The following is a 27,439-nucleotide window of genomic DNA, read 5'->3' on the forward strand; positions in this document are numbered from 1 at the left end:
ACCTTCCCGTTACCTGCTGAAAGTTTAGCTCTCTCTCGCCTTTTCGCAAGATTAAAAAAACCGCCAACGTGTTTTGAAATAGATTTATTTTAAATAACTTCCTACAGTGAAATAATCCTACTGTGATTATTATCCCTAATTATTGGTAGGAAGGAAGAACCTCCTCTTTCTGGAAATGTATTTATTTTTTATCTGATTATTGTATCAAAAGCGAGTGAGAATAGACAATATGTGAAAGCGTAAATAAACGCAGGCGTCTCTGATTCAGCAGCAGCAAACTGTCCTCGGCAACAACGGGAAGAAGCCTTCCTCCCGCAGAGAAAGGGACAAGAGAAGAGAGCGACCGGACAGGAAATCAGAGAGCAGCCATGATGGAGGGGAGAGCAAGGAGAACCAGGAAGCTCATGTGGATCCAATGGAGGAACCGTGTAAAGAAGAAGAACCAAAACCAGGACAGGACTCAAAGAGCTCCAGCCTGAAGAAGAGAGGAGGTGAGGGTGAGTTTTTCTTTCTTTCTTTATCTTTGTGACGCATGCAAATGCTGCCGAAACATTGAGCTAAATAAGGCTGCTGACGGCTGTAAATGTACAAGTTTTACATTAAATGTATGAATTTGTTTACATTGACATTCTGTTTCCCAACTGAGGAAAAGCTTTATTATATTGTCGATGCTGTCAAGAGCCTTTAAGATTTAAAGATGCACGTTTGGTTTAATTTGTGACCATGGGGGTTTTTCCTGTATAAAAAGGCATGTTAATAACCGTAATGATCTCTGTTTGTAATTACTGATTGGTGCAGATTGGTGCATGCTCTGCTTTAATAATCATACCTTTTTTCATTTCTTTTTACTCGTCTCTCATCTTTAGACGTCAAAGCAGAATTAATTAAAGGCGCTCGCCTTTTGACTGCAATGTTTTAAATGTGTCTAAAACGAGAACATAACATGATCTCTGTTGATGGAAGTGCATTAAATTTGTAAATATCTATACAGGTAGGAAGTCACTTAAGGATCTTTTACTATGAAAGATTATTACGTTTACAAAATTGTGTAGTTAACTTAAAGAAACCTTGGAAGCTGTTTCTGGCGTCCAAATAGTCAGATTTCTACAACAACATATTATGATCATTGTAGATAAAGAGAGAAAAAAGGAGTACATTTCTGACAAAAATACTCAAACTTTGAGATTAATCTAAGAAAATGTCTAGGAAAAAAACCTGAAAATTTTCTGAGCTGCCAATTTTTGGAGCAAAGAAATTTTATTTATTTTTTTTAAACAAAAATTTCAGAGCTTTTTGGCCTTTTTTCTATCTAAAGGGCCCCAATATTAATCCATTTCAATAATGAAAAAAAAAAACATCAATTGAGAGTATTTACATTTATTTAGCATTTGATGGACTCTCAAGTCATTTTGAGTTATTGAATTATTAACCAATTAATCGGATAAAAAATGAGTACATACTGCAGATCTTTCATTTAGCCACTTGTGCTTTTTTTTTACAATATTAGAAATACATAAAAAGATGAAAGAATCGACTAATTTAATTCATTGTCTAAAATTCAATAACGGCATTTTTTTGTGAATGTTTGATTGTTTGTAGGAAAAGTTGCAGCTAAAGAAATCCTCCTAATATCGACATGTAATAATTGGATAGCAAAATTAGCTTAATAGATTTGTTTCTTTTCCACAATTTGAACCAAGTGAAACTAAAACTTGACTTAGTGAAAGATATTTACAGACAAAAGTTAATATATACTGTATATATATATATATATATATATTTTTTTTTTAAATCTTAAATTCAAAATGTGTATATTTTTGTACATTTCTTTGGGTTAATTACTTCTGAGTGTGTTGTTCTTTTAGCAAATAGGCTGTTTTTGCTGAAATTAATTGATAACCAAGTTAGTTTACAATTATTACATTAATCGATTCATCACAATTAATTGTTTTAGCCCTAATAGTACAGCAATAAACACACAACCAAATCCCCCATTATGAATAACTGTCACTTTCATATTATGCAAGTTGATCTGTCGTGAAAACCCAGTGCGCTTTCACAGCGTAATGTTGAACCAAAGGGGCGTGGCTTAGAGACGAGCAGCGTTGTGGAGGATGTCTGCAGACGAGGATCTGTGACTCCTGCTGCTGTCTTTGCTTTGTATCACACAACTGTAACCTAAGACTCATTAAATATATCAGGATATCTTTCTCTGTGAGGCCGCGCTGCTGTTGCATCAAAATGATGTCACGACGTAGATTCATATTTCTCTGTGCAGGAACAAACATTTTTTCATGGAGTGTTTTTTTTTTAAATACATTTGTTAGGGAAGTTGCTTGAACAAGTTTTTTTTTTTTTTCCCATGACCCATAAAATCTGCAGTATGTAACTTTTATTTAAAAAAAAACAACATGTTTTCTTTTTAACATATTTGTTCAAATTATCATTATGTCATGACAATATTACATAAGACGGATAATCCGTGAAAAAAACTGTAGCTCCTCTGCCTTCTCCTTGTGTACGCTGCTATGCTACAGCTACTTCACCACAACATAGCCTACCACAAATGCTAAAGCTAGTTGGCATGACCACCGTTGACAATTTTTCTGGAAAGGTGAGTTGTTTTTCCACGTTTGGAATATTCAGTAGCATACACTAGGTTGATTCACAGCACCAAGACTGTCCTCCAGGCTCTGATTGGTTGTTTTTGACTGGGAGAGGTGCATTTCTTCAGCAATAGTAGGTCAGGGAGAAGGTAGATTTTCTTTTTCTTTTTTTGACACAGATTATCGGTCTTATATTAAACTGTCACAACATGGTGACAGTTTTAACAAATATATAAAAACAGATCTAAAAAAAATAAAAGTTAAAAAGTTACACACTGCAGCTTTAATTTCCCTAATTTCATGAATGTTTATATGAATGTTTATATTCCACCCTTTCTATAAAGAAAGTGTGGACATCTGACACTTAGAACTCAGTAGAAGTTTTTTCTCTTCAAGCTACGTATTTTTCTTTCTATCCCGTTCGGCCACAACTCTTGAAGCTCTTGTTTCCGGTATGCAATCACGGCTAGGTAACAAACGTAAGTGGGTTTCTCTGCCGCTGGAGGAAGTTTCCCGGGACGATGCCGACAAGACATCCGGCGGGTTCCCAGCCCAGTCGGACACTTCGCCCATCAGCGACTCGTCCGACCCCATGTCGCCCAATCAAAGGGTTCATGATAACAGAGCGCATTATGACAGCCGGAGTAAGTGGCCAGGAACTCATTTCTATTTTTTTCCCTTTTCCCCTGCCTCTGTTTGCTTCTTCACTGTGCAGCTTTCTGCTCTTTACCCCCTGACACAGCTGTGTGTTTACTCACCACCTTTTTCCCAACCGCTGCATGTTTTTACACCGATCTCTTTTCCATTACGCATGGCTGAATGACAGCATGACCTCAGAGTTATTTCATTTTTGCATGTGTTTTTATTTTTTCTTTCAATAAAGTAAAAATGTAATTTGTGAGAGTGGAAAGATTTGTAGGATGATTTTTAAAGTTTTAAATTAAACATGCAGTTGGTTGTGAACAAAAGATTTTATCATGAGAGGATAGATCTTTGACAAGCTTCAGTAGTTTAACAGTGCCTTGTGAAAGTATTCACACCCCCTGTTTTTGTTTTTATATTTTTTTATGTTAAGACGACAGATTACAGTGTGTTTAATTAGGGTTTTATGTGTCAGACCAACACAAAGTACAGCACAACTAAATCATCGACAACTATTAAAAGCAATACAAATGCAAATGCAGCTTTATTTAACAGTTTCTTTCTTGGAGCAATTTTATTTTGTATTTTTCTTTATCCAACACGACACATTTCAACAACAAATGACCTCCAAAAATCCCAAAGTAAATAAAAACATGGCAAGTAACAAAATAAATACAACAAACTAAACTTATGTAAATAAATATAAAGATTTACTTAATTTCAAGCTTGTAAGGAACAGATCTAACATCTGGATGAAGGTGATCTGGTTAGGTAGTTTTTGGACTTTCTGGCCCATTTTACAAAATTTTGTGTGGTGGAAAAACACCACACACTGAACATACCATCTTCACAGTGGCCCAGTCAAAGTCCAGACCTAAATCCTTTGGTGAATCTTGGCAGGATTTCAAAACTGATGTTTGTAGACACTCTCCATCTTATCTGGCAGACCTTGAATAAAGAAGAATGGGCAAAAGTCTATAGATGTCCAAAGCTGTTGGGCTACGTTCACAATCCAAAGCCGATTTTTATAAAACAATTTTGTCCATATCCGTTCACTGCAGTCTGAACGGCCCAATTCCAATCTTTTCACCCCTTAAAACTCCAATTTGTGCCCCTTCCACATGTAGCACTAAATCACAGCCGATAGTTTTTACAGTCTGAACGGTCATGATACTTTTTTTTTTAATAAAGGTTTTGTTGGCTCTAGTGGCCTTTATTTGAAAGTAGTTAGACAGGAAAGAGGGTTATGAGAGAGGGGGAAGACATGCGGCAAATTCCAGGCCGGGAGTCGAACCTGCAACCACCGGCACGGGGACTAAGGCCTCAATATGTGGGTCGTGCTTTGCCCCTGCGCCACCACAGCACGTGATACATTTTAGACGACTTTTACATCATTGATGTGAGACGTGCATCATAATTCTGCACCAGATTTATTGTAAATCAGGAAGTAAATAATGGCTGAAAATTATAATTATAAAAATTCTGAACTCATGGAAAAAGTCTGTCAGTGCATCACATCCCATCACAGTCCTCTGACTACTCATCCAAACAGAAGCTCAGTCTCTGCTCCACTGAAGGCTGTTGCTATTAGCTGCGTTTTCCTTCGTTTTGTCATAATCTTGTGGCGATACTGTTAGCTCCCGCAACCGAATAAACTGTAAAACTGATCCATTGACGGCGCCATTCATTATTACAAAAACGGAGCGCTGCTGTGCGCCCTCTACGTTTTTCTTCTGCGCGTGCACGTCGCTTTGGAGTCGACACAGAAGTCTATTTGCGATTACATTTAATTAGTAGCATGGACAACCATGAAAAAAAAAATCTGACTTCAACCAAACATCTGAATTCATCAAGACCTGCTGTGTGAACGTTGCCATAGAGACATGAAGTGGGCATGGAAAGTATTCAGACCCCTTTAAATGTTTGATATCCCAGTTTTTTTTTTGTTTTTTTTTTTATAAATTAGCAAAAAAAAATTTACATCTCAGTTTTTTTTCTGTCAAGATGGGATGCTGAGTGTACATTCATGAGAAATAATATGAACTTTTTTAAATTTTAGTAAATGGCTGCAATGAAACAGAGTGAAAAGTTTGAAACGGTCTGAATACTTTCCATCCCCACTGTATCCTCAAAGCCCAGCAGCTACAAATGCGCATCGCACTTTTCACGTTACTTGTAAAGAATTTTGAAAACCGTGCATCATTTTGCCCTGTTTATGTATGAACGGTCCTAATTACATGAATCCTTTCAACGTTAGAAGCACACTCCGGTGTGTGTCGGTCTGTCCCATAAAATCCCAGTCAAATACACTAGTTACAAATACATTTCTAGTTGCAATAATTGTAGGAGTATGAAGACTTTCACAAGATGTTTATTTCTGACTTTTTATTAGGGCTGCACAACATATCACAACGCTACTATATTAATACTGCCAACGTCTTCAGCAGATGCTGGTGTCCAGGGAGTGTTGGAAGCAATAAATGAGGCAGAATGTGGATTTATGCCAGTTAAAACCGCTACCATTTCAAGATGTCCTAATATTGTGCAGCCCTACGTTTTTATCTCGGTGTTGATCTATGAAGTTTATTCAGTTGGCTGAGGAACTTGTATGAAACGAAGTCAGGAGAATGTGCGTCCCCTTGACAGGTTGGAGAGCCGAGCCGCGGGACCACAGAGACGACACCGGCAGCATTCGGAGCGACGGAGGGACTGGGCGCGGAGGAATACGAGGCAGGGGGAAAGGTCGCGGGCGTGGCAGAGGTCGCGGACGAGGTGGGCATTACTCTTCACGCTATTTGTGCACTGATTACAGTTTTCTGGCCGATTACTGATCTTTAAAAAGATCTATCCAAGAGACTGCCGATTTAAAAAATAAAAATAAAAAATTCTGTCTGAAAAGTTGATAAGCTGATGATAGTGTTGCGACTGTTGTTAACTGTGCAAGTTTAGGCGTTAATCAAGATTTCCAAACTCCCAAAAATAAGGAAATTGAGGCTGATTTACTCATCCACAAGGCCTGTCATGATAACAAATTTTGCTGGACGATAAATTGTCCCAGAACTTATTGCGACAAATGATAATATTGTGATTTTGAGATAATTATCAAGCAATATAAGGTTAAAGGCATAATAATACAAGGAAACACTCTCAAAGATCAATAAACTTTCAATTCTATTATAAATTTAACACTGGAACTGGAAAACACTTTAAACATTCTGTTCTGGGTAGAAAGAGAGAAAGAAAAGAGAAAAACAAAGAATTACACAAATGGAAATTATTGAGCTCGTTTTAATTTATCATGCGATTAATTGATTTATTGCTAATTGCTAATTTATCGGTCCACCTCTCCTTCATACCAAAAAATCCTGGTTTAGTTGACCTCATTATTTTCAGTTTGAAATGTAGGAAATCACTTGCTTAAGGTTCTCTTTTCAAACGTCTCGTCTTTCCGTTGTGAACATGGTTCTGAGTGGCCTATTTGCACTTTCCTTGCTTCCTCAGGTCGGTACGAATACTCTCTGAACTACAGAGACGCTCGCTCATCTGACGGCTCCGGTCAGGTGCCCACAGAGTTCGGTACCAACATGGTTTACTACTACGACGACGGCAACAAGGTCCAAATGTATACAGTGGACGAAAAGCTTCTCAAAGAATACATCAAGCGGCAAATGTAAGTGTTTTACAGCTTTCTGAGACCTGAAAATTTAGGTTGTATAATAATGAATAACACAAAGTTATGCATTATTGTAAAGTGGAAGGAAAAAGGCACCAACATCAATCCTGCAGATATGCAGCAGAATCCTTTGAGAGGACCAGTGTTAGTCATATGCTGGACAAAGATGACCTTTATGGAAGAGTGGGGGGAAAAAAGAAAGGCATTATTAATAGAAAGCTCTAAGAAAACCATGGAGGGAACACCGCAAACATGTGGTTGTGGAACGTCGTCTGGTCACATGAGAACAAAAGTTGTCGACGCTTTGTGCGGAAGAAAGCCAAGAAAGAGTGTCAGTAAGGGAGACGGCTAAAACACGGAGGACAGTGATTCCTGAAGACCGGGGCTGGTTTAGACCAGCTCATACCCATGTGTCAAAATGTCCCAGTTCAAGTCCAGACCTAAGTCAATTGTGAAACGGTGCCAAGGCTTAAAATCGGAGGTTCAAAGAAGTTCTGATCTGACTGAGTTTGAGCTGTTTTAGGAAAAACAACGGGGTCAACAATGCTTGGTAGAACTTGTAGACACCAAAGGACTTGCAGCTGGAATTTCAATAAAAAGGAGCTTCAGCAATTTATACGTACAAACCCACAGCAAATGTTTCAGAGTTTAATTAAAAAAGGAAAAATAATCCACAATCTTTCATTTACGTTCTTTGTGTTGCTGTAGGACATAAATAAAAAATCCTCAAAGGTTGTTTTGTTGAAAGATGTCATAACTTGATTTTTGTGTGTGTCATATTCAATAAATTTGAATATTACTGAGGAATTTATTTACGTCAGTAATGCAGTTCTGAATTCAAGTGAATCACAGAACATAGATTATTACACACAGGCTGTTTTATAGCCTTCATCTTGTTAATTATAATGATTTCGTTGATGATTTTGTTATTAAATGTTGTGAAAGCACAACATTTAATAGAATATGACATCAGACCAATAAAAAATATTTTTAATACAGAAATTATGTTGAAAGATCATTTTCAAAAGGTACATTTAATCTGACAAACAACATCTAATAAATTAATTGCATATGACTTTATATTATATTGAGCATACTGTTAAAGGGCCTTCAGACATGCAAGAGTTCAACTTGCAGTCATTACATCCGAGGCCAGGCTCTGTAGAACTGAAACTGAATAACTACGAAGTGCCTCTTAGAATGAGATGATCTGCTCTTATTTGAGTTTGTCCTGCAGGGGGCACTGTGCTCCTGGTGTCTACTTGACAGCCCTGGCCTCTTTAAAGACCAGACTCTGGCCAGTGGAAGTGGAGGTTGAGGGTGAGCCGAGCTCCTAAAAATAGACAGAGTGCTTCTAAAGGGACAGGCGAGGAATTACATGCAGGCCTGAGAGCTGAACTGTAAGGATAAGGAGGAGAGAGGGAGAGAAAGCCAGGGAGTGACAGAATGAGGGAGGGAGGGGGTGACAATAGTGAGAGGGGACGGTCCTGTCCGCTCTCCTCATCTCCCTGCAGTTCAGCCGTTTTTCTTCATGCTTACTTACTGCCTCAGGCTGAGCTCCACACAAATATCTGTGTGTCAGAGGGTGAGACATGAAGTGGTGTGACGAGCAAGAGAGAGAGAGAGGTCTGCATTTGGTGCTGAAGTCACAATATTCATCACTACAAAATCATTTTGAAGTCCTAGAAATGTTTCTTCTTGTGTTTTGAATCTTATGTAGTGTCATCTTTAACCAGTTCTTTGTTAATCCCAAAAATAAAACATTTCAATGAAACTGTTACAAAGTAGAAGCAATATTTTTTTTCTTCTTCCGCCGCAAGACTTTCATATTCAGACATTAAAAGAACATGAACCCATAGTTATATCAATATTAAGATATAATGCACACTAGTTCTTAAGTTGGAAGTAAAGGATAGTTTTTTTTTTACAATATTAATCTGAAAAGTGTGTCATACATTTGTATTCAGCCCCCTTTACTCTGGTACGCCTAAATGAAATCCAGATTAACCAATGGGGTGGACGATGTAATACTCATTATTATACATTTTATTTGCGTAGTGCTTTTGTAAAGACTCAAAGATACTTTACAGGAATGTTTTTCTATTTTAAGAAAGTACGAACAACTTATTTCTGTAATACTCAAACCATTGAACTTAATGCGATCTCTGCAATTAACTTTCATTTAAAAAGTAAAACAATCTGGTGATTTCTGTTTGGGCGTTGACATTTTGAAACATCATGACACATTTCAACAGTTTGAATTCTCCTATTATTTGGAACAAAGAGTCGGACCTGAAGAAGATACAATTGATCTAATCAAAGGAAAATGTCAAAAACGAATGGTGGTCATGCGTCGTCCTCCACTTCCTCCTCCAGTGAATACTACTTCAGCAACCACAACCTGGAGCGGGATTTCTTCCTGAGGAGAAAAATGGACACGCAGGGCTTCCTCCCCATTTCACTCATTGCGAGCTTCCACAGAGTGCAGGCTCTTACCACTGACGTCAACCTCATCATGGAGGTAATGCGCCACGAGTCAAACACGAGATATTTCAGAAATCGCTTCAACGCCTGGATTTTCTGAAACCTCCGCATGCATTTTTTCCCTCCCTCTTCCCCTTGCAGGCTCTAAAAAGCAGCACTGAAGTGGAGCTGGTGGATGAGAGGATACGCTGTAAAACGGAGCCGGAGCGCTGGCCCATCCCCACGCCACCCGTCGTGGGTTCTCCCCGCACCGACTTCTCCCAGCTCATCAACTGCCCCGAGTTTGTTCCTCGACAGAACCTGAACGCCGTCAGTGCTGGTCAGTATTCAGTTACCTTTTTACGTCCAAATGCATGTTCAGAGATGCACCTGTCTGAAATTTACCTAAAGAAAGTTGGCGAAAGTATGAACTTCTAACACTAATTTCTATCCATTTGTTAAAACTGGACTACCACATATTAAAATAAAACGGATTCAGAAAAAAGACCCCAAGTTACTGAGCTGTTTCTGTCAGCAAATTTAGAAGTAGAGTAAAATCCTCAACTAAAAAGAATTACTGCATATCTCCTGTATGCAGGACATATGCATTTTTAGAAGACAGGTACTTCTTAAAATATGAGGGGATTGTTGCATCATTTCTTTTCTATAACTACACCATAGATTTAAACAACTTTATCAACATGATCATTCATTAGTAGGACTGCAGCTAATGATTATTTTAGTAATTTATTATTCTACTGATTATTCTGACAATAAGATTTTTCGTTAACCCACATAAGCCATTAAAAGTGTAAAAAAGCAATTCAATTTCTATTTATATTAAGAAAATAAACATTTTATTGCATAAAATGCAATAGCAGCATTCCTTTTGTTAATTTAAACCAGGTGAAGCTAAAACTATGAGGAGTTTTGGGTAAAACATATTTACATACATACATACATACATACATATGTTTTTATCTTAAATGCAAAATGCACTCATGCTTTGTGCAGTTTCATCTTAATTACTGCTCTGAATGTGTTGTTTTTTTCAGTAAATATAATTTTTCTGAGGATTAGGATTAATCAGTTATTAAATTGATGATTTTCATAATAGATTCTTCACAATGAATCATATTGTTTCAGCCGTACTCATTATTTCTAATAGAACCAGAGGCGACGTCACACAATATGAGAAAATCAGTTCATTAAATGACTCTGAAGTGAAACATTCATAAAATCCATTTAGATTTCAGAACAAAGTCAGAATGATTCCTGGTTAACCTTACAAATCTTTAGCATCTCAAACTGGCATTTAGCATGATTAGCGGTTACCATTGCTAACAGCGATCATCTCTCTACAGTCTGCAGAGAGGTTTATTTTTCATTTAACATATCCCATGATGGACAGAATTGAACTAAAAGAAAACAATTTATGTAATGACTTCAACTTTTTATAATCTGCTAACATCAGACTGAATGAACTGCTGACATTCTTCCATAGAAAATACTGGTTCCTGCTATTGAAACGACTTTTATGCTTCATCTGACTCATTTGTTGAACATCTGACTGATAGCTGAGATTTTTTTTTCCTGCAGTAACAACTTCCACATCGAAGACTGTTGATGTTAGCATCACCTGCTAGGTTTTTATACATTCAGTAATGATTTAGTTTCTGACCGGCAAAGTGTGCAATCTATAGGTTCTGTGGACAAATCTGTTCCCCCCCCAAATCCCTTAAGTACTGTAATCAAACACAAAAATTCCTAAATGAATATTTGCTTCTCTTTAGTTTTACACATAATTCTCTTGAAGCAGCGAAACACACACCTCAGTTTATTCTGACTTTCTCTGCCATATGCTGCTGCCCTGAATATCCACTGGAGCAGAAAATGTGGATTAATTGAAGCTGGGAATCGTCTCCATCTGATGAACCTTTTACAGCAGCCACATCTGCGCTTTCCTCAAATGAAACGTAATTTAAAGAACAAAACAGACACTTGTAAGATTATTAAAGAAGCTCTTCATACATATAAAGCACATTTAAATACATTTCTTGAACTGTTCATCAGGTTCCCCACTAAACAAACCCCAGAATTAACTCATCCGGCCCTCATGTCATTCGAATTTGTAAAGCGGTAAATATTTCCTGTATTGCTCTCTGTTCGCATCTCTGGATTTCAAGTTTTTGTTAGGGGAGAGTTGATAAGTTATGTTTTTTTTATTTTGATCCGTAATTTAGTATTAATGTGTTTCACTTTTTGAACTAAAAACATTTCCGGTGTTTTTCAGTGTATAAGTGGATGTTATAAAGCCAATTGTTGTGTGACTTTCAGCTACGTTGCCCGTGAAGGAGCCTCTGATTGGCCCGGCTGATCCCAGCTCGTCCAATCAGGACTCTCTCCCGGCCGCAGACGACTCTAAAGACGGCCCTGCATCCGAGGCCAAGCCCGACCCCAACCCGGACGCCTGGATCCAGGTGGAGAAACGCCACCGTCAGACCTCCGGAAAATCAAAGGCAGGTGACGGCAGGGACGAAGTCAGAAAAATCCAGCTGTAGGTCGATAACAGCTGGATTTTGTTATTGACAAAATCAATAACAGAACTTCTGCTCTGGCTCAGAGCAGAAGAAAATGGAGACCAATCTTTTTCTGGTCAATAGTATTTTATTTTTTAACCTAAGTGAGAGAAAAATGTATCAGTTAATCGCATGATGAATTATAATGTGCTTGATCATTTCCATTCTGATTGATATTTTTTTAAAGGGACATTTGTTTAGAGATTTAATAATCCATATTATTTATGGTTTCAGTTGTGAATAGTTTTTATTTCCATTTTATTTATTTTTCTTGTTTTTGTTTTTGAATATTTAAAATGTCTTCCAGTTCCAGGGTGGAGTGTTCAAAAATGTAACTTTCATTGTTCTTTGGTAGAACAAAGCTGCATTATTATGCCATTATCAGTATAATACTTGACAATGGTCTCAAAACAACAATATTATCAATAATTTATGGGACAATTTATCATCTTTCAAAATTTATCACTACAGGCCGATGTTTCAGTTTCGTGGTTTTGCTGGACGAAAAGGACCGAATAATCAGATTTTTCAGTACTTGACCAAGACTAACATCCATCTCCAACATCAATCTATCTTCCCTTTTCCGCCTCTCATCTCATTTTTCTATGTTTTTCTTTCTTTCTCCTGTGATCACCTACATTCTCCTTTTTATTATTATTTTTTGTTTGTTTTGGGCCGGCAGCATGACAGCGATGATGTGCGTGCTGCTGGCCCATCTCCTCCCTTAGAGCCCGAACCCGACCTCCTCTCCTCTGCAGTTGAGTTCCTCCTTCCTCCAGACTTTCACTCATCCCAGTTTGTCCTCCTTCCTTTAACATCTCATTCATTGCATGTCTTGTTTTCATTCACTCAGACATTCATTCATTCCACTGCTTCACTTAGTTTTGCCTGAATGTAATTTTTAGTTCAAAAACCAGAAAAAGCTTGAAAAGTATTCATACAGTTTTGGATATTTTCTGTATCGGGTTGGAAAAAGCAAATGCATGCCACATTTTTCAGATTTTATTTGTGGAAAAGTTTGAAAAATCCCAATAGTTTATTGTTGGAACTAGATAAAATGTAAAGCTTGAAGAGTATGAACAGGGCCGAATCTACAAGGATTTGGGCCCCTGGGCTGGAAATCATTTGGTGCCCTATCCACTAAATAAAAATTCTATTGCTAAGTACATTAATCTGTAGTTTTATACATAGTTAGATATGATCCGATGATGGCAGGTTTATTAAGTTCCTTGGCCAGTAACTCCATGTTGCCCCCATCGCCCCTCCTCAAAAAGTTACTATAACTTCATAGTTTTCAAAAACCTGTGTTTATATTCATAAAAATCCCAAAATATTATTAGAACTCATCTGATATGATTCTATGATTCTTATATTAAGTACAATGTCTACAAAACATAAATTCATTAAAAAAATCAAAACTCTGTGGGGTCCCCAAAAACATGGCGCCCTGGGCCACTGCCCCTGTAAACCCTTTCTAAAGTCTGGCTCAGAGCTTTGATACTTTGGCAGGATACTCTACTCAGATTTTGGTTTTACCACCTTAACCGGATGTTTCCCCAAACCTTCTCCTGCCCTCCAGGGGGAACCCAAGATCCCTCCTGCTCCGAGCAGCCAGCCGCCTCCCCAGGCCGAACCGGACCAGGAGGAGCTGGACTTCATGTTCGACGAGGAGATGGAGCAGATGGCGCCCAGGAAGAACAAATTCACCGACTGGTCGGACGAGGACGACTCGGACTACGAGCTTGACGACCAAGACGTCAACAAGATCCTCATCGTCACCCAGACCCCGCCGTACCTCCGCAAACACCCCGGCGGCGACCGCACAGGAAACCACGAGTCCCGGGCCAAGATCACAGCCGATCTGGCCAAGGCCATCAACGACGGGCTGTACTACTACGAACAGGACCTGTGGAAGGGAGAGGAGCAGATCGAGTGTAGCAAGGTGAGACAGCGGTAGCCTAACCGCTTTATTTAAGTCTTGTGTTAAATTTTTTTTATACTTCTCATGTGCAGAAAATGCATCGTAACATAAATGTAGACATAGGCAAGTTGGACATGTACACTTAGAGGCGGTACTCCATGTAAAAACAATATCTCTATGTTTGATCCAGACAGCATCTTCCACTTACAGCTCCCTGCAGTCTTATTAGTGCTAGGGCTGTCGCAATGAATCAATTAATGGCATGATAAATTAAAACAAGCTTAATAATTTCCAATTGCATGATTTTATTGTTTTTCTTTTTCTACCAAAATCTGGATGACACAAGTCTGCATTCATAAAGAAAAAGAAAGTATTTGACGCCCCGAAAATTGGCACTCTGGGCTACTGCCCCTGTAAGTCCTTTCTAAAGTCTGACCCAGATTATCAGCAGAAAGTCTTGGTTTCTCGCAGCCATCAGAAACTTAAATGTAGTAGAAAATAATTTCATTTGTAACTTAAATCTATAACTCCTAAGAATTATTTTTGAGAGCTGAAAATTGTGCAACTAAATTTATTGATAGTTGCGCTTAGATTTGGAATCCTGCACGAAACATTTAGGTACAATAATTTTTTTGGCTGTTATTGATAGCTATTGCTAAATAGCATTTCTTTGTTTCTGAGTGTATCACACATTATCGTAAACATCCATCTTTTCCCCTTCTTTCCAATAAGTTAAACTCAATAATACTCACAATAAGCAATGTAACAACTTTGTAGAAATAAATAATAAAATTCTTTATGGGATCATACAGTTGTAAGCAGAGCCCAGTTTCTCTGCCACCCTGAGGACGGTGACTTTACATATGTAAAGTTTTTCTTTGGCAGTGCCGTTGCTTCATGATGTGTGCAGAGGGACTAAAATAACCTTTCCTTCTGCACAAGCCTTTCATGTATCAGGCAGCTGCTTCCAGAGCCAAGTGACCGGCTTTTAGAAAAGCTGCTGCGTCTGCAGAAAGCGTGCACTTAAGATCATTAGATCTACGTTACACAGTGTGATGCAACGTAATTTATGGGCAGGAGCAGTAAATTTATGGGATAAAACCAGCAGGCAGTCGTTCACAACAGTCGTAGTAAAGTATTATCTATTGAAAAACTATAATTACTTGAAAAATTATTACTTAAACTATGTTAGCACCATAAAACCTCCTGATTTCAAGCATTTGAATAAAACAATTCATTTTTTTTAAAGGGGACACAAAACCTGATTGGTCCCCTTTATTCTGGCTGCTTTGCTCTTGTGCAGCCAGAATAACATGCAGTCATTACCCTGCTGAAATGGATCAGCTGTATTCTTTCCCCCCCCCGCCTCCTGCTTATGTATTTAGCTGAAAATAATATGCAGATCTTCTGCAGCTCTTCGAGAAGCATGATGAGTTGTATGAGGAGGGGAAGTGTTGAGAAAAAGATAAGCAGAAGGGAAATAAGAGCGAGAGCCATTGGCTGATCTGTGATAGGCAGCAGTTATTGAAGTCATTTTCAAAACTTCAAAACATAATTTTGTAAAATAACAAATTGATGCATAAAATGATCTGGTACTGCTATCACAATTTTTAAAAAGCAGTTGTAAGTTTAAAACATTGGATAGTAAGTTCTTAAAGCTACAGATGCACTATTTTCTCGTCGGTCCGACGTGATGGCTCAGATTGTAATCGCAAGATTACCCAGATGGATAATCAGAAAACTGTCCCCAGGCTTTTTCTGATCAGACTTTGGACTGTTTCATCACTTGAATTTTTAGTTGATTGTGTGTTGGAGCCGTTATTTTTCTTTGTTCTGCAGATTTTAACCACAAGAAGCAAAACGCTCATCTCTGTAATAATAAACAAAACGTGTCATGTTTGTAGAAACACGACATGTCTATTAAAGTAGGTTTGAAATCGTCGTCCTCATTCTTGTCGGGAGTTTTTTTTGTGTGTGTTTTTTTTAGCAACGTCAGCTCGTTTTGGGCTCTGAGGTTGTCAGTAAAGTGGGAAATCCTCCACCTGAACACACACACACACACACACCAAGGCCAGCTGCAGTTTTTTTTTTTCCACTATCGTACATCTGATGCAGGCGTGTAAAGGTCATAGTCCACGACACATCTGTTGTGTGTCACACCGGCCCACATGGCAGCAGCTGCTGGCATTATCAGCTGTTTGGACCCGCATGTTGTTCTGTTGTCAGCCCAAACTGAGAGCTCAGTTACAACTAAAGGAAGGAGTAAACTAGAGTTGCTGTAGTTTTTCCTAAGAAATCTACTTTCTTACCCTTACGGTTAGGCCTGTCGCGATAAACGATAAATCGATTAATCGTACGATAAATTAAAACTATCGACGTCATTTTAATTATTGGCATTATCGTCTCTTCCGGCCTTTTTCTCTTTCTGTTGATGACACCGAATGAAAAAAGGCTCAACTCCGGTGCTCTCCACTGACCCTCCTTCCTCATTTCCTTAGTGTAAAGCCCAGCGCACACGACACGATCTTAGAGCTGTCGGCCGATTGTCGGCCCATTTTTAAAACCTGACAGACCACACATTAGCCGACAGAAATCCTAGGTATAACGGTTCGATCGGGTTCGGTCCTGCCATGTGGTTTCCAACAACGGGCACAAAATAATGGCTACAAGTTCAGTTAACTAATTTTAAAACCAGGAATTAATCAATGCTTTACTACAATCTACCTGCAATGCATGTGGCTAGTGTCAGCGTAAAGTCCTGACTGAATGAAAATCATTATAACATATTTACGTCACGTTAACGAAGAACAGCTGAAAAGTTACCGGGTTTATCAACTGCGGTGGCAATTTCGCTCCAACTCCTCCTCTTGTCATTTCTATATTCTTTGCATGTTGAATAAACATTAATGTTGTTTCCACATATCATCTCCAATGCCCGCTGGACTTCGGGTTGCGCCGTTTCAGCTGTTTGGGATTCCCCTCCGTAATTTCCCCTCAGAAAACACAGAGGAGAATCCGCGCTTTCTGATTGGCTGCCTGTTACATTCAACAGGCTGCGTTAAGCTCCCAGTCGGGGAAAAAACCCTGATTTGGATCGGAGCGGCAACGACGATCTACCGTAACACACCAGACAATCTTAGAAAGACCAACGTTTTAAGATTGTCTTAAGGGGAAAAATAGCAGCAAAAAATCATGTAGTGTGAACTATTGCATCAGGTAGTCGATGTGCCCTTCTTCTCTATTTAAATCTAATTATTACTGAAGGGCAACATAATATACAGACTTCATAATCTGCACTCTTTAGGTTGAATGCAGTATTTATTTCCACTTTGTCTTTATGTTGTTTAGTTTTTATCAAGTACATTTTTTGTTAATGGAGACTGAGAATCCATTTTGTTTTTGGTTGTTTTGTTTATTTTGTTTATCAGCTCCAGTGTTAAATATTCTTTTGAAAATAAAGTGTATCTATCTTTGGCAGGAAATCGCATGCATTATTACGTCATTTCCATTAAATCAGTGTATAAAGGTCTTCAGACAATATTATCGTTTATCGCAATAATTTTTTGAGACAATTAATCGCTCAGCAAAATTTGCTATCGTGACAGGCCTACTTACGGTCTATTTTTTTACTCTAATTTTCAAGGGGCAGTGTTATGTAAAGTCGACTCTTAAGCTTGTCATCATGTTATAATGTTATTCCCTCATCAAAAACAAACCTGGAGTGTTGCCTTGATCCTTTCATTCATGTTTGAGAAATCCTTTAATCTCCATGGCAACCATTCAGCTTTGCAAAACGCCTGGGTGGACCTAGCTCCGCCCTCCATGACGCAGCTCCTCCTTACAGCTACAGTTTCTTAAAGAGACAGAGACCCAATTTCAAGGTGTTAATTACAAAGTCAAATTTATATATATATATATATCATTTTTTAACAACTGAAGGTAACATACAGTAGTTACTTGATTACAGTATAAAATGGCTCTATGTGCCTGAATAATAAACAATACTGCCCCTTTAAACCAGCGTCACCAACTTTAATACAGGCATATGCATCCTGAATGCATGCTACCTAAATAATTAGCCGACATTTAATGCAGTATTTTTGACATATTGTTTATCCTCACAGAGGAGTCAGCCATTGTTCACTTAAAGATGCGAGTTGAACTCGATTTGTCCTCTCCAGCAGGATGTGGAGAACTTCAAGAAGTTAAACGTCATCAGTAAAGACGAGTTTGACACCCTCACTCCCAAAGTTCCCATCGACCCGAACCAGGAAGTCCCTCCTCCTCCCATGACAGGTGAGTTTGTGGAGCTGCACTGTAAACCATTATTGCACTAATCTATTATCATGTCGATTACTCTGACGATTAATCGGGTGAAAGATCTTTCCCTTCTGTAGTAACTACTTAATCTAGTGAAAGAAATATACAAAAAAGAAAATCCCCTTTCTTTAATAAGAAAACATTTTATTGCTTAAAATAAGATTCAAATAGCACTTTTAGTTTCAAGTGTGTACTATGGGGGGGGGGGGGGGGGAGGAATGTAAGTGCAGAAGCGGATGACAAATAGAACATTTCACAATAACTTAAAAGTTAAAAAGCACATACTACACTTTACTTTCAATTTGAAGTATGAAAACTTTTTTATAAATTAGAATTTTCTAACGTATTTTTTTATTATGTTTGCTATTTATTGCACTTTTTGATGAGCAAGTACAATAAGCAAGAAAACAGAGCTGGAAGATGATTAAAAAACAGAAGCTAAAAATTTGGAAAGTTGCGCTACCAGGCCTGTAAAAAGTAAAACATAATTCAACCAAGCCTGGAGGCAGAAAATTTGCCTCCAGGAGTTTTAATAATCAAGGTCCTCAAGTCATTTGATGAATCGTTAGGGTCGTACTGTATATTGTTTCATAACTATAAGCATTGCAGTCTGCATTATACCACAAGGATTTAGCCACAAAGATGCAAAGTTACTCAAATATACTAAGTAATATTCAATAATTTTCTCTGTGTACCTGTATATCAGTGTTGAGGCACAGCATGTAATTCTGGGACAAGAATTACACGCTATGCGTGTGAAATTGTAACATTTTACACGCTGACCCTACCCTACCCTAACAAACACACTGGGGTGTGTGTGGGGGTGCATGTGCGTGTGTTTTAACAGTGGAGAGCGGATCGGATCTGGCTCGCTCTCTCCCTACAACGGTCCCAGAATCCCCCAGCACTTCTCAACCCCGGACCCCCAGAACGCCTCGCACGCCTGGACGCCAGGATCCCAACAAAACCCCACGATTCTACCCCGTTATGAAGGAGAGCGGCGCCATTGATGGACAGGTCAGCAGCATTCACTGATTCTGATTCCTAAACTTTGCAGAGTCTCCTTAATATCAGGAAAAATTGTTGTTGTTTAGCAGCAGGAGACTTTAGGCGGCTGGGCTGACTTGTTTTTAGAGAATGAAGTTTGTTAAGATAAAAGTTGCCAGGAAAGAAGAGATACTGGTTATAGGAAGAAAGCATGACCAAATAACAACCACACACCCCCACACACACGCACACACACACACACACAATGAATGACCTTTTACTGCAGTTACAGTTGCAAATATGTTGCTCATTCTCTTCCTTTTCCCCCCCAAATACAGTTAAAATCAGATACCTACATATACTGAATAAAAAGACACAAACACATTTTTTTTCTCAGTCTGAAGTTAAATCTGACCAAACTTCTTTTATCTTAGTTCAATTAGAATTATTATTTCATATTTATATGTATATATAAATATATATATACATACATATGTATACATATATATTTGATAAATACCAGAAAACATTTTTTTCTGTGACTTTCCTAGAATTCAAAGCATTACACAGATTTGGTCAGTGTCGGGGATAACTGCATTTTGACATGTAAGGGTTTGGTCTGATTCAACTTCAGACAGAGAAAAAATGTGTTTGTCTTTATGTTCAGTGTATGTAAATATCTGGTTTCAGGTGTAGGTCAAAGTAAATCTCATTGTTCAAACTGTCTCAAGATCAATTTCCAAGTTTTGCTACAGATTCTGTTGGATTTCTCTCTGGACTTTACCAGAAGATTCTGCTTTCATCTAAAACAGGGGGTCTGCTACCTTTGCAATACAGAGAGCCATTTTGCCCTCAGTCCAGTGAAATAAAGCTTTAGAGTTGCAAATGTCACATCACCTGTTAAGAAAATGAAAACCAATCTTTAAAAAAAAAAAAAAAAAACTACAGTAGGGAATGGGTTTATCTTCAAAGAAGTGCTAAAAAACAAAAACACTCTGATAAATGTGAACGTCTGGTTTCTGTTCCAGATGCCAAGAAAGAAGAAGACCCGCCACAGCTCAAACCCCCCGCAGGAGGCCCACATCGGTTGGGTGATGGACTCCCGTGAGCACCGGCCGCGCTCTGCATCCATCAGGTCAGCCCGCGCTGCTTCACTAGCAGTAATAATGACGAGAACGACGCCTTTAAGGGGCTTGTTATCAGCTCCAACCAATAGAAGAACAAACAAGGAACATTTCTTCCTTTCACAAAACCAGCTTTCACATTCATTAAACCTTTGTTCTTGTATTTTTTTTTGCCTTATATAATATTCTTAAAACTGGAGTGATTTCTGTACCGTCTGATAACATGAGTTGTACTCAGATCAGAGAACACTTAAAACTGACGTTTCACAAGGGCTATACGATATGGCTGAAAAACGTGTCATGATATAAGCATTTCATATCAATTAATAGTAATTATTGATTAGGTTTTTTGTTTTGAATATGTGAAATTCTACCCAACTAGTGGCCTTTCCAGGTTTGTCCACAGTTTTCACTCTGTCATTGTGTTTTTTATTTTTAAGCAGTTTTGAGGCACGGTAAAGAAACTTGAAACTGCTGCTATGCAAGTTACTCAACAGGTTGTTGCTAGGTAACCAAATAGTTAGGGGGTTAATTGAGGCCACCGACCTTTCTTAGCTAGCCATGACTCTGCCTACATCCACCAGAATTCTGTGCGGTTCTGGATGGAAATTCAGTGAATATTCAACAACTTTCTGTTGTATTTTCAAAAAGAGATTGAAAACAGAAAAATAATCTTAAATTTTATGTCATTATCCATTCAAGATTTTTAAAATTTACACGATCAGCAATTATTACAATCACAGAAAGCAACATGTTCCAATAAAAAATAGCTCTGTACAAATATGTTTGAGGTAACCGTAATATAAAAGTAGCATTAAAGGCACGTCTTGTTGTCGTTGCCTATGGTTACATGAATCTTTTCTGCCGGCGGGTCCACAGCAGCTCCAACGCTTCTCCATCAGAAGGCGCTCCGCTGTCGGGAAGCTACGGCTGCACTCCCCAGTCTCTGCCCAAGTTCTGGCATCCATCCCACGAGCTGCTGAGAGACAACGGCTTCACCCAGCAGGGATACCACAAGTACCGCCGAAGGTGCCTTAACGGTAAAGAGACACGCGCGTCCTGTTTCAGGCAGCAGCCAGCACTCTGCTTTTAGCATCGCATGCTAACCACCGCCTGCTGTTGTGTTTTTGTTTTTCTTCTCCCTAGAGAGGAAACGGTTGGGGGTCGGCCAGTCTCAGGAGATGAACACTCTGTTCAGGTTTTGGTCCTTCTTTCTCAGGGACAACTTCAACAGAAAGATGTACGAGGAGTTCAAACAGTTTGCACTTGAAGATGCCAAAGAAAATTACAGGTGAGACGGACATGAAACGGTTAAATCCTCAACTCCGTGCCGATGGCCGTGTTCTGTTTCTCACAACACATTCTGAGGTGGAAATGAGACCAAGCAGACAGAATAAACAGAAATGCAAAAATGTCCAGAAAGAATATCAAAATTCAGATCTTTTTCCAATCAGCTAACACACCATAGCAGAGTGCCATCAGCTTTCTCTCAAAACGCTGAATATTATTGAAGCTGTTTTCAGTATTAGTGCTGCATTCAAAACTGAGGTCAGGGGAAGCACAGAGATGTGAGAAGTCATCTTATTTTGAGGTGTTTCCTGTTTATTCAGGACATTCAGCAGGTAAACGTGAAGCAACACGGCTCTGTTTTATCAGTTTGAACTTTCAGCCACTGCCATAAAACGTTTGGGAACCTCTGCAGCTTTTTGGAAACCCCACGGTTGATGGTGCATTCCATTTGTAGTCGAAACTCGGAAATTCTGACTTCTCAGTCAGAAAAAACAGTCAAATGAAATGCTTGAAAGGTCTGACATCTCCAATTCCGACTTTGCGTTTCAATATGGCCGCTCCTTGCATCAACAATAGAAAGATCAGATCGAGTCTTTGTAAGTTGGCCACAGAACTCCCATTGATTGATCTGTATTGGTTGAGCTTGTGTCGTTGCGTGACCTCCAACCTTCGACAGCACAGGGTTAAGCTGCTTTCTGCTGGATCTGACAGAGGCGCCTCCTCACACTTGCCAAACCCACATTCTTGGCTGACTGAGTGACTGGCTCAGCTCCGCGCAGTCTGAGGGAATAGCAAATCCATCTAGTAGTAGAGACGGCTCGCATCTCCTTCATCACACAGATATCAGCGGACTCATTCGTCCGCTTCTCCTGGCTCTTCGTTTTAAGGCTCATCACCAGAAAATACATAGGATTCGCTGCATCCAATTCAAAGTGCTCCCTTTTTGTTTTCAGGGATGCTTTAAAGCTCCCAGACATTGTTTTAAAGAATCTTTATTTGGTGTAGAAATACTCCATACAGGTCTGATCCGTCTCTAGCATTTTAGATCTTGAAATAAAAATGATAAAATGCAACCCAGAGTCCCTAAAGTGTTTAGCTCTAAAGTAGAATTAGACTTGGAATTGCTTTATTACTACACAAAGACACAAGGGTGAATTTGATAACAAAATGTCTTTGCTTGGCTACCGGAACATAAATACTGAACTTTTGGTCATTTTCAGAAACATCCAGAACGCTCAGTATCAACTTTCATGCCGTTCAAGGCCAAACGATTCAAAATGCCTTCAAAGATTTTCTTACATTTTGCTTTGACTGTGACATAATGCGGTTTTAATGATGCGTTATGACATTTTAAAACACGATTTTTATCACATAATGCAACATTACACTGCCACTTGATTTCTGTGTAGAACATATTCACAGACAAACACTTTTTTATTTAAATCTTAAATACAAAACATAGATATTTTTGTACAGTTTTGGTTTCATTACTACTCATAAAATTGCCTCTTTTTTTTGTTGTCCTTATACTCCAGTTAACAATTAATCGATTACCAAATTAGTTGACCATTATTTCAATAAACGGATGAATCCTTTCAGCCTTGCTAATATCGGTTCTCCTCCTCCAGGTATGGATTGGAATGCCTCTTCAGATACTACAGCTACGGTTTGGAGAAGAGATTCAGGTTAGATCTCTTCAAAGACTTCCAAGAGGAGACCTTGAAAGACTTTGAGAAAGGTAACTAGCTTCGGCTAAAGAACGCTAACCGAGTTTCGCCAGAATCTGATTGGTTGCACAAATCTGTTAGATGCACTCAACCACATAGCAACACTAAAAGAAAAGAAAGACGTGTTTTGCATAAACTTTTAACTGCTTTAAAGACAAACAGTGCTGTTGGGATTTATTAGACGCTGTGGTTTTACCCAACACTGAACGCTTTGTCTTTGCAACTTGAAATGCTGGGGGGAAAAAAGAAGAATTCTTTGGATTTCTCCGCTGGCATACGCCCTTCACTGCAGGATAAGTCATGAACATTTTCATTTGTTTTCCAGGAAATGAAAGGCTCTGCTTATATGCTGTTAGTGCCCTAAAGGGGACTGATAGAGAGAGAGGGGGAGGATTCAGCCTGGTTTGGTACACAGAAGCAGTAGAGAAGTTAATGTGGAATCTGTTTAGAAAAGAGCATCTTCCCCTCCCTGTGTAAGTGTGGCTGTTTAAAAGAAGTGAAAACGGGTTTCAGACGTTCCCTCTGAACCCGTTTCAGCTGAGTGAAACTGAACGGGGGATTGAACAGGAAAGGCTTTCACTGTTTATTTCCTGTTCGCGATGGCTTATTGTTCTCTTTATAAGTTTCCCTTTAGAGTTTCTGCCTCAGTTTTTTTATTACTTTGAAAAGGAACTATACTGCATTCCTTACTGAAGATGAGGATGTTTTCCATGGGGTGTGTACAAATCTATCAGTCGGATGCATCTTGAAAATGTACAGGCATCTGCCATTAAATATCCAACAGCACTGTGCGACAAAGCTGATAAAAATGCTGTTGACAGTCTTCCCTCTGCATGTAAGTACTTGTAGCTGCATATTATAAAGGCTTCATGTAGTCAGATCAGTGATCTCCAAAAAAATCATCCTAGTTTTTTTTATGTTTTTCACTAGTCTGTGTTACAATAAATTGCAGTATCTTAACCAAATAATTTACGTACAGTACAGACCAAAAGTTTGGACACAACTGTGTGTCCAAACTTTTGGTCTGTACTGTATTTGAATGAAATTGATATTTTAAGCTCACTTTCAATTAAGTGAGGTGAAATATGCTTATCAAAGTTCATCTGCTGCTTTGTTTCTCGTTCTCATAGTGGATATTTAGCTGATTAGACATTTAATCTGTCACCAGTCCTGTCCTGTGGGTCGTCCTTTCATCAGACAGCTGTCCTCTCCAAGGTGTCGGCTTCACATGTGAAGGAAAGCATCGATACATTGACTACAAACATATATTCCTTCTACTAAAGCTTACCCACATTTTTGTTCCATTACAAGCAAAGACTTTAATGTGATGCAGCAAAACAGCTGAATTGACTTAAAACATTTTTTTTAACATAAATGTACTGAATTACAAATGTATCTGCTAACTCTGCACCAGAACAGCTCACTGAAATACACCAACAGCTCCACTGGCTTGGTCAAACATGTATGAACAACTTTTATTTCTCCAGTCAATTAGGAGTAAGAACAGCTAATGGAAAATGAATAATAAACTAATAAAAAACAGTAGGTTGACTACTTTGGTCAAATATGTAAAAACTAAACTGTAACAAACCTTCTTTCCAATGGTTCAGAAAGTGCAATTAGGAATTCTAAATATAATGTAAAATTAATCAAGGATGATGTCACAAAGCATAGAGTTAGACTGAATAGATCTGCCCTTATGGACCGGGATCATTGTCACCGATACCCGATCTAGAATTGTTTTCAATATCAGGACCGCTCCTTATACTAATATGAGATCGGTGCATCTCTGATTAAAACTACAGTACATCCTGTTGCTGCGGTTGTGCATCAGAACTGCCCAGATCTTTAAAGGGTCGGTGTTATGTAAAATCAACTTTATTGAGCTTTATATCATGTTACAATGTTATTCCCTCATCAAAAACATGCCTGGAGTGTCGCTTTGATTCTTTCATGCATGTTTGAGAAATCCTTTAATCTCCATGGCAACCATTCAGCTGTGCAAAACGCCTGCTTAGACCTAGCGCCGCCTTAAAGCTTCAGAGCTCCCGCCTCACAGAGCAGCTTTGTCCACTCGGCTCCTTCAGACTAGCCAGCAGCAATTAGCAAACACCTGGTGGATCTGCCTGTCTGCTGAGCTCATTATAGACTGTTAAAAACGTTGTTAAAAAGTTAATAGAGGAGCCATGTTGTGATCACTTCCTGAAGGCAGAGTTTCAGAAAGAGCGAGAGCTTCTTAAAGAGACAGAGGCCCAATTTCAAGGCATTAAATTAAGGAGTAAAATCTCTAAGTCATACTTATAGCATTTTATAACAACTCAGGTTAACATAGTCTCTTGATTGTGCCTCAAAATGGCATCATGTCCCTGAAAAATACATAATACTGGCCCTTTAAAGCTAAATGGTCTTTTCCCTGCAGGTCAGCTGTACGGACTGGAGAAGTTCTGGGCCTTCCTGAAGTATTCCAGGATAAAGAACCAGCCCATTGACCCGAAGCTGCAGGAGCACCTCTCAAAGTTCCGGAACCTGGAGGACTTCAGGGTGGTGGTGAGTGTTTGAGTCCTCTTCCTTCTGTTTGGAGTTTCATTTCCCGTCAGTAATAGACAGCCGTCACAGATTTTAAGCTGTGATCCTCACCCGCAGCCTCCGATGGGAGAAGAGGGCGGCAGGAGGAGATATCCGTCATCCTCGGCCGGGGATGAAGGAAGGCGTCGAAGACACCCTTCCAACTCTACCTCAAAACCCGTGCAGGACTCCAAATCCTCCAACGTGCCCCCCCAGCCAACCGCCGCCTCGTCCTCCGCCTCCACACAGAGCTCAGCCAAAGACAGCACCCAGAAATCGACGGCGCCGTCCAACCACGGCAAAAAGCCCGACGGCAGAGCGGCGAAGAAAGACGGAGTTTCCCCCAACAAATGAAGCTCCTGGCCAGCGGAGAGAAGCGGCAGCCGCTCTCAGGTCACAGCGAACCGCATGGACGTGAAGCGAACGAGCGAGCTCGACTTTAATTTGATTGTTTTTATCGGCGCATTTCAGTTTTTAAAAGGAAGCAAACGTAGGCAGTAAGCTTGAATTTGTTTGCCCGGCGACAGCTCATAACGTTTACAAAACAAACAAAAAAAAATGCATTCCCCGCATTTTGCCTTTTTTCTCTCTCTCTTTCTCTCAGATGCCAAACTCCTTCGAGTGCATTGATCGCTGTAAACCGCTCGGATCTTTTAAAGAGCTGTTCAACTGTGATTGTAGGTTACCAAGATAAGAGATACCGCGGATAGTCTTGTGTGCCTTAAATCTGATCCATCATGATGTCAAGAGTGTATTAGATCCTTTGTTTTTTCTTAAAGGTCTTCCTTATTGTTCGGGGTTGGAAGGACTCTAAAAGCAACGCTACTTTACAAGTTCACCAGCCCCGACGTCTACAGTTTCCATGGTGACAATCAGGTTGACGGGTGCAGTCATGAATTTGAGAATTACTGACCCTGAGGCTAACAGATGTTTCTCAGCCTGACTGCTACATATCACAACTAATCTAAACTGTGTTTTTTGTTTGTTTTGGGTTTTTTTTTATTTTTATTAAAAAGCTGCAGAAATCATCCGATTATTTTTCTGGGAACATTTAAGTCCCATTTTACACCCAGAGGTAGCTTAATTTATTGTTTTATTTTTGTTTTTGTTTTTTTTTTTCTTCCATTAACTTGATTGAATTAATAGTCTTAGGCGATCATTGCAGTTTTTACTTGCTTGTGCATTGAATATAATACAAAAAATAAAAAGAAATGTTTCTGCTGGAATTATGGGTGTGAGCTAGTGTCATAAAACTACAGTGTCTTTTTAGCTTAAAGTTTACTTCATATTATGTTTGAGGCTTGGTGCTCTAGAGCACTTTAAATGTTAATTTTCCTTTACTTCATTGGACATAAAAGGTTTGAGTTGAATTTTAAAAAAAAAGAAATGTAAATACTATAAAAAATCATTTACTATTCCATTATTCATTTGATTCAAAGAAGTGATTTGTTACCAGTAGTGTGTTTTGAGTGTTTCAGAATAAAGTGTTGCATGTTCTTGACTTGTAAAATGCAAAAAAAATATAAAATAAGTCTGATTGTA

At 38.9% G+C, this 27,439-nt stretch overlaps 1 protein-coding gene across 8 annotated transcripts in view; it reads left to right on the forward strand.

Moving 5' to 3' along the window:
• The window catches only part of larp1b (La ribonucleoprotein 1B), a 36,999-nt gene extending 9,560 nt beyond the window's left edge, over positions 1-27,439 (forward strand). The window contains exons 4-20 of one of the 8 annotated variants that reach the window (XM_032547299.1): positions 254-497; positions 3,077-3,250; positions 5,895-6,020; positions 6,750-6,918; positions 9,298-9,442; positions 9,547-9,724; positions 11,722-11,903; positions 12,646-12,720; positions 13,543-13,905; positions 18,069-18,180; positions 19,052-19,221; positions 20,220-20,326; positions 21,195-21,355; positions 21,462-21,606; positions 23,234-23,343; positions 25,752-25,879; positions 25,976-27,439. In XM_032547299.1, coding sequence (XP_032403190.1) covers positions 254-497; positions 3,077-3,250; positions 5,895-6,020; positions 6,750-6,918; positions 9,298-9,442; positions 9,547-9,724; positions 11,722-11,903; positions 12,646-12,720; positions 13,543-13,905; positions 18,069-18,180; positions 19,052-19,221; positions 20,220-20,326; positions 21,195-21,355; positions 21,462-21,606; positions 23,234-23,343; positions 25,752-25,879; positions 25,976-26,251 — 2,865 coding nt within the window. In that variant the 3' untranslated portion in view covers positions 26,252-27,439. Of the gene's footprint in view, positions 1-253; positions 498-3,076; positions 3,251-5,894; positions 6,021-6,749; positions 6,919-9,297; positions 9,443-9,546; positions 9,725-11,721; positions 11,904-12,645; positions 12,721-13,542; positions 13,906-18,065; positions 18,181-19,051; positions 19,222-20,219; positions 20,327-21,194; positions 21,356-21,461; positions 21,607-23,233; positions 23,344-25,751; positions 25,880-25,975 lie in introns of all 8 variants that reach the window. The other 7 variants (XM_032547298.1, XM_032547300.1, XM_032547301.1 and 4 more) reach the window with 7 other exon arrangements.

The sequence above is a fragment of the Xiphophorus hellerii genome, chromosome 19, assembly GCF_003331165.1.
Source record: "Xiphophorus hellerii strain 12219 chromosome 19, Xiphophorus_hellerii-4.1, whole genome shotgun sequence".
Taxonomy (NCBI): Eukaryota; Metazoa; Chordata; class Actinopteri; order Cyprinodontiformes; family Poeciliidae; genus Xiphophorus; species Xiphophorus hellerii.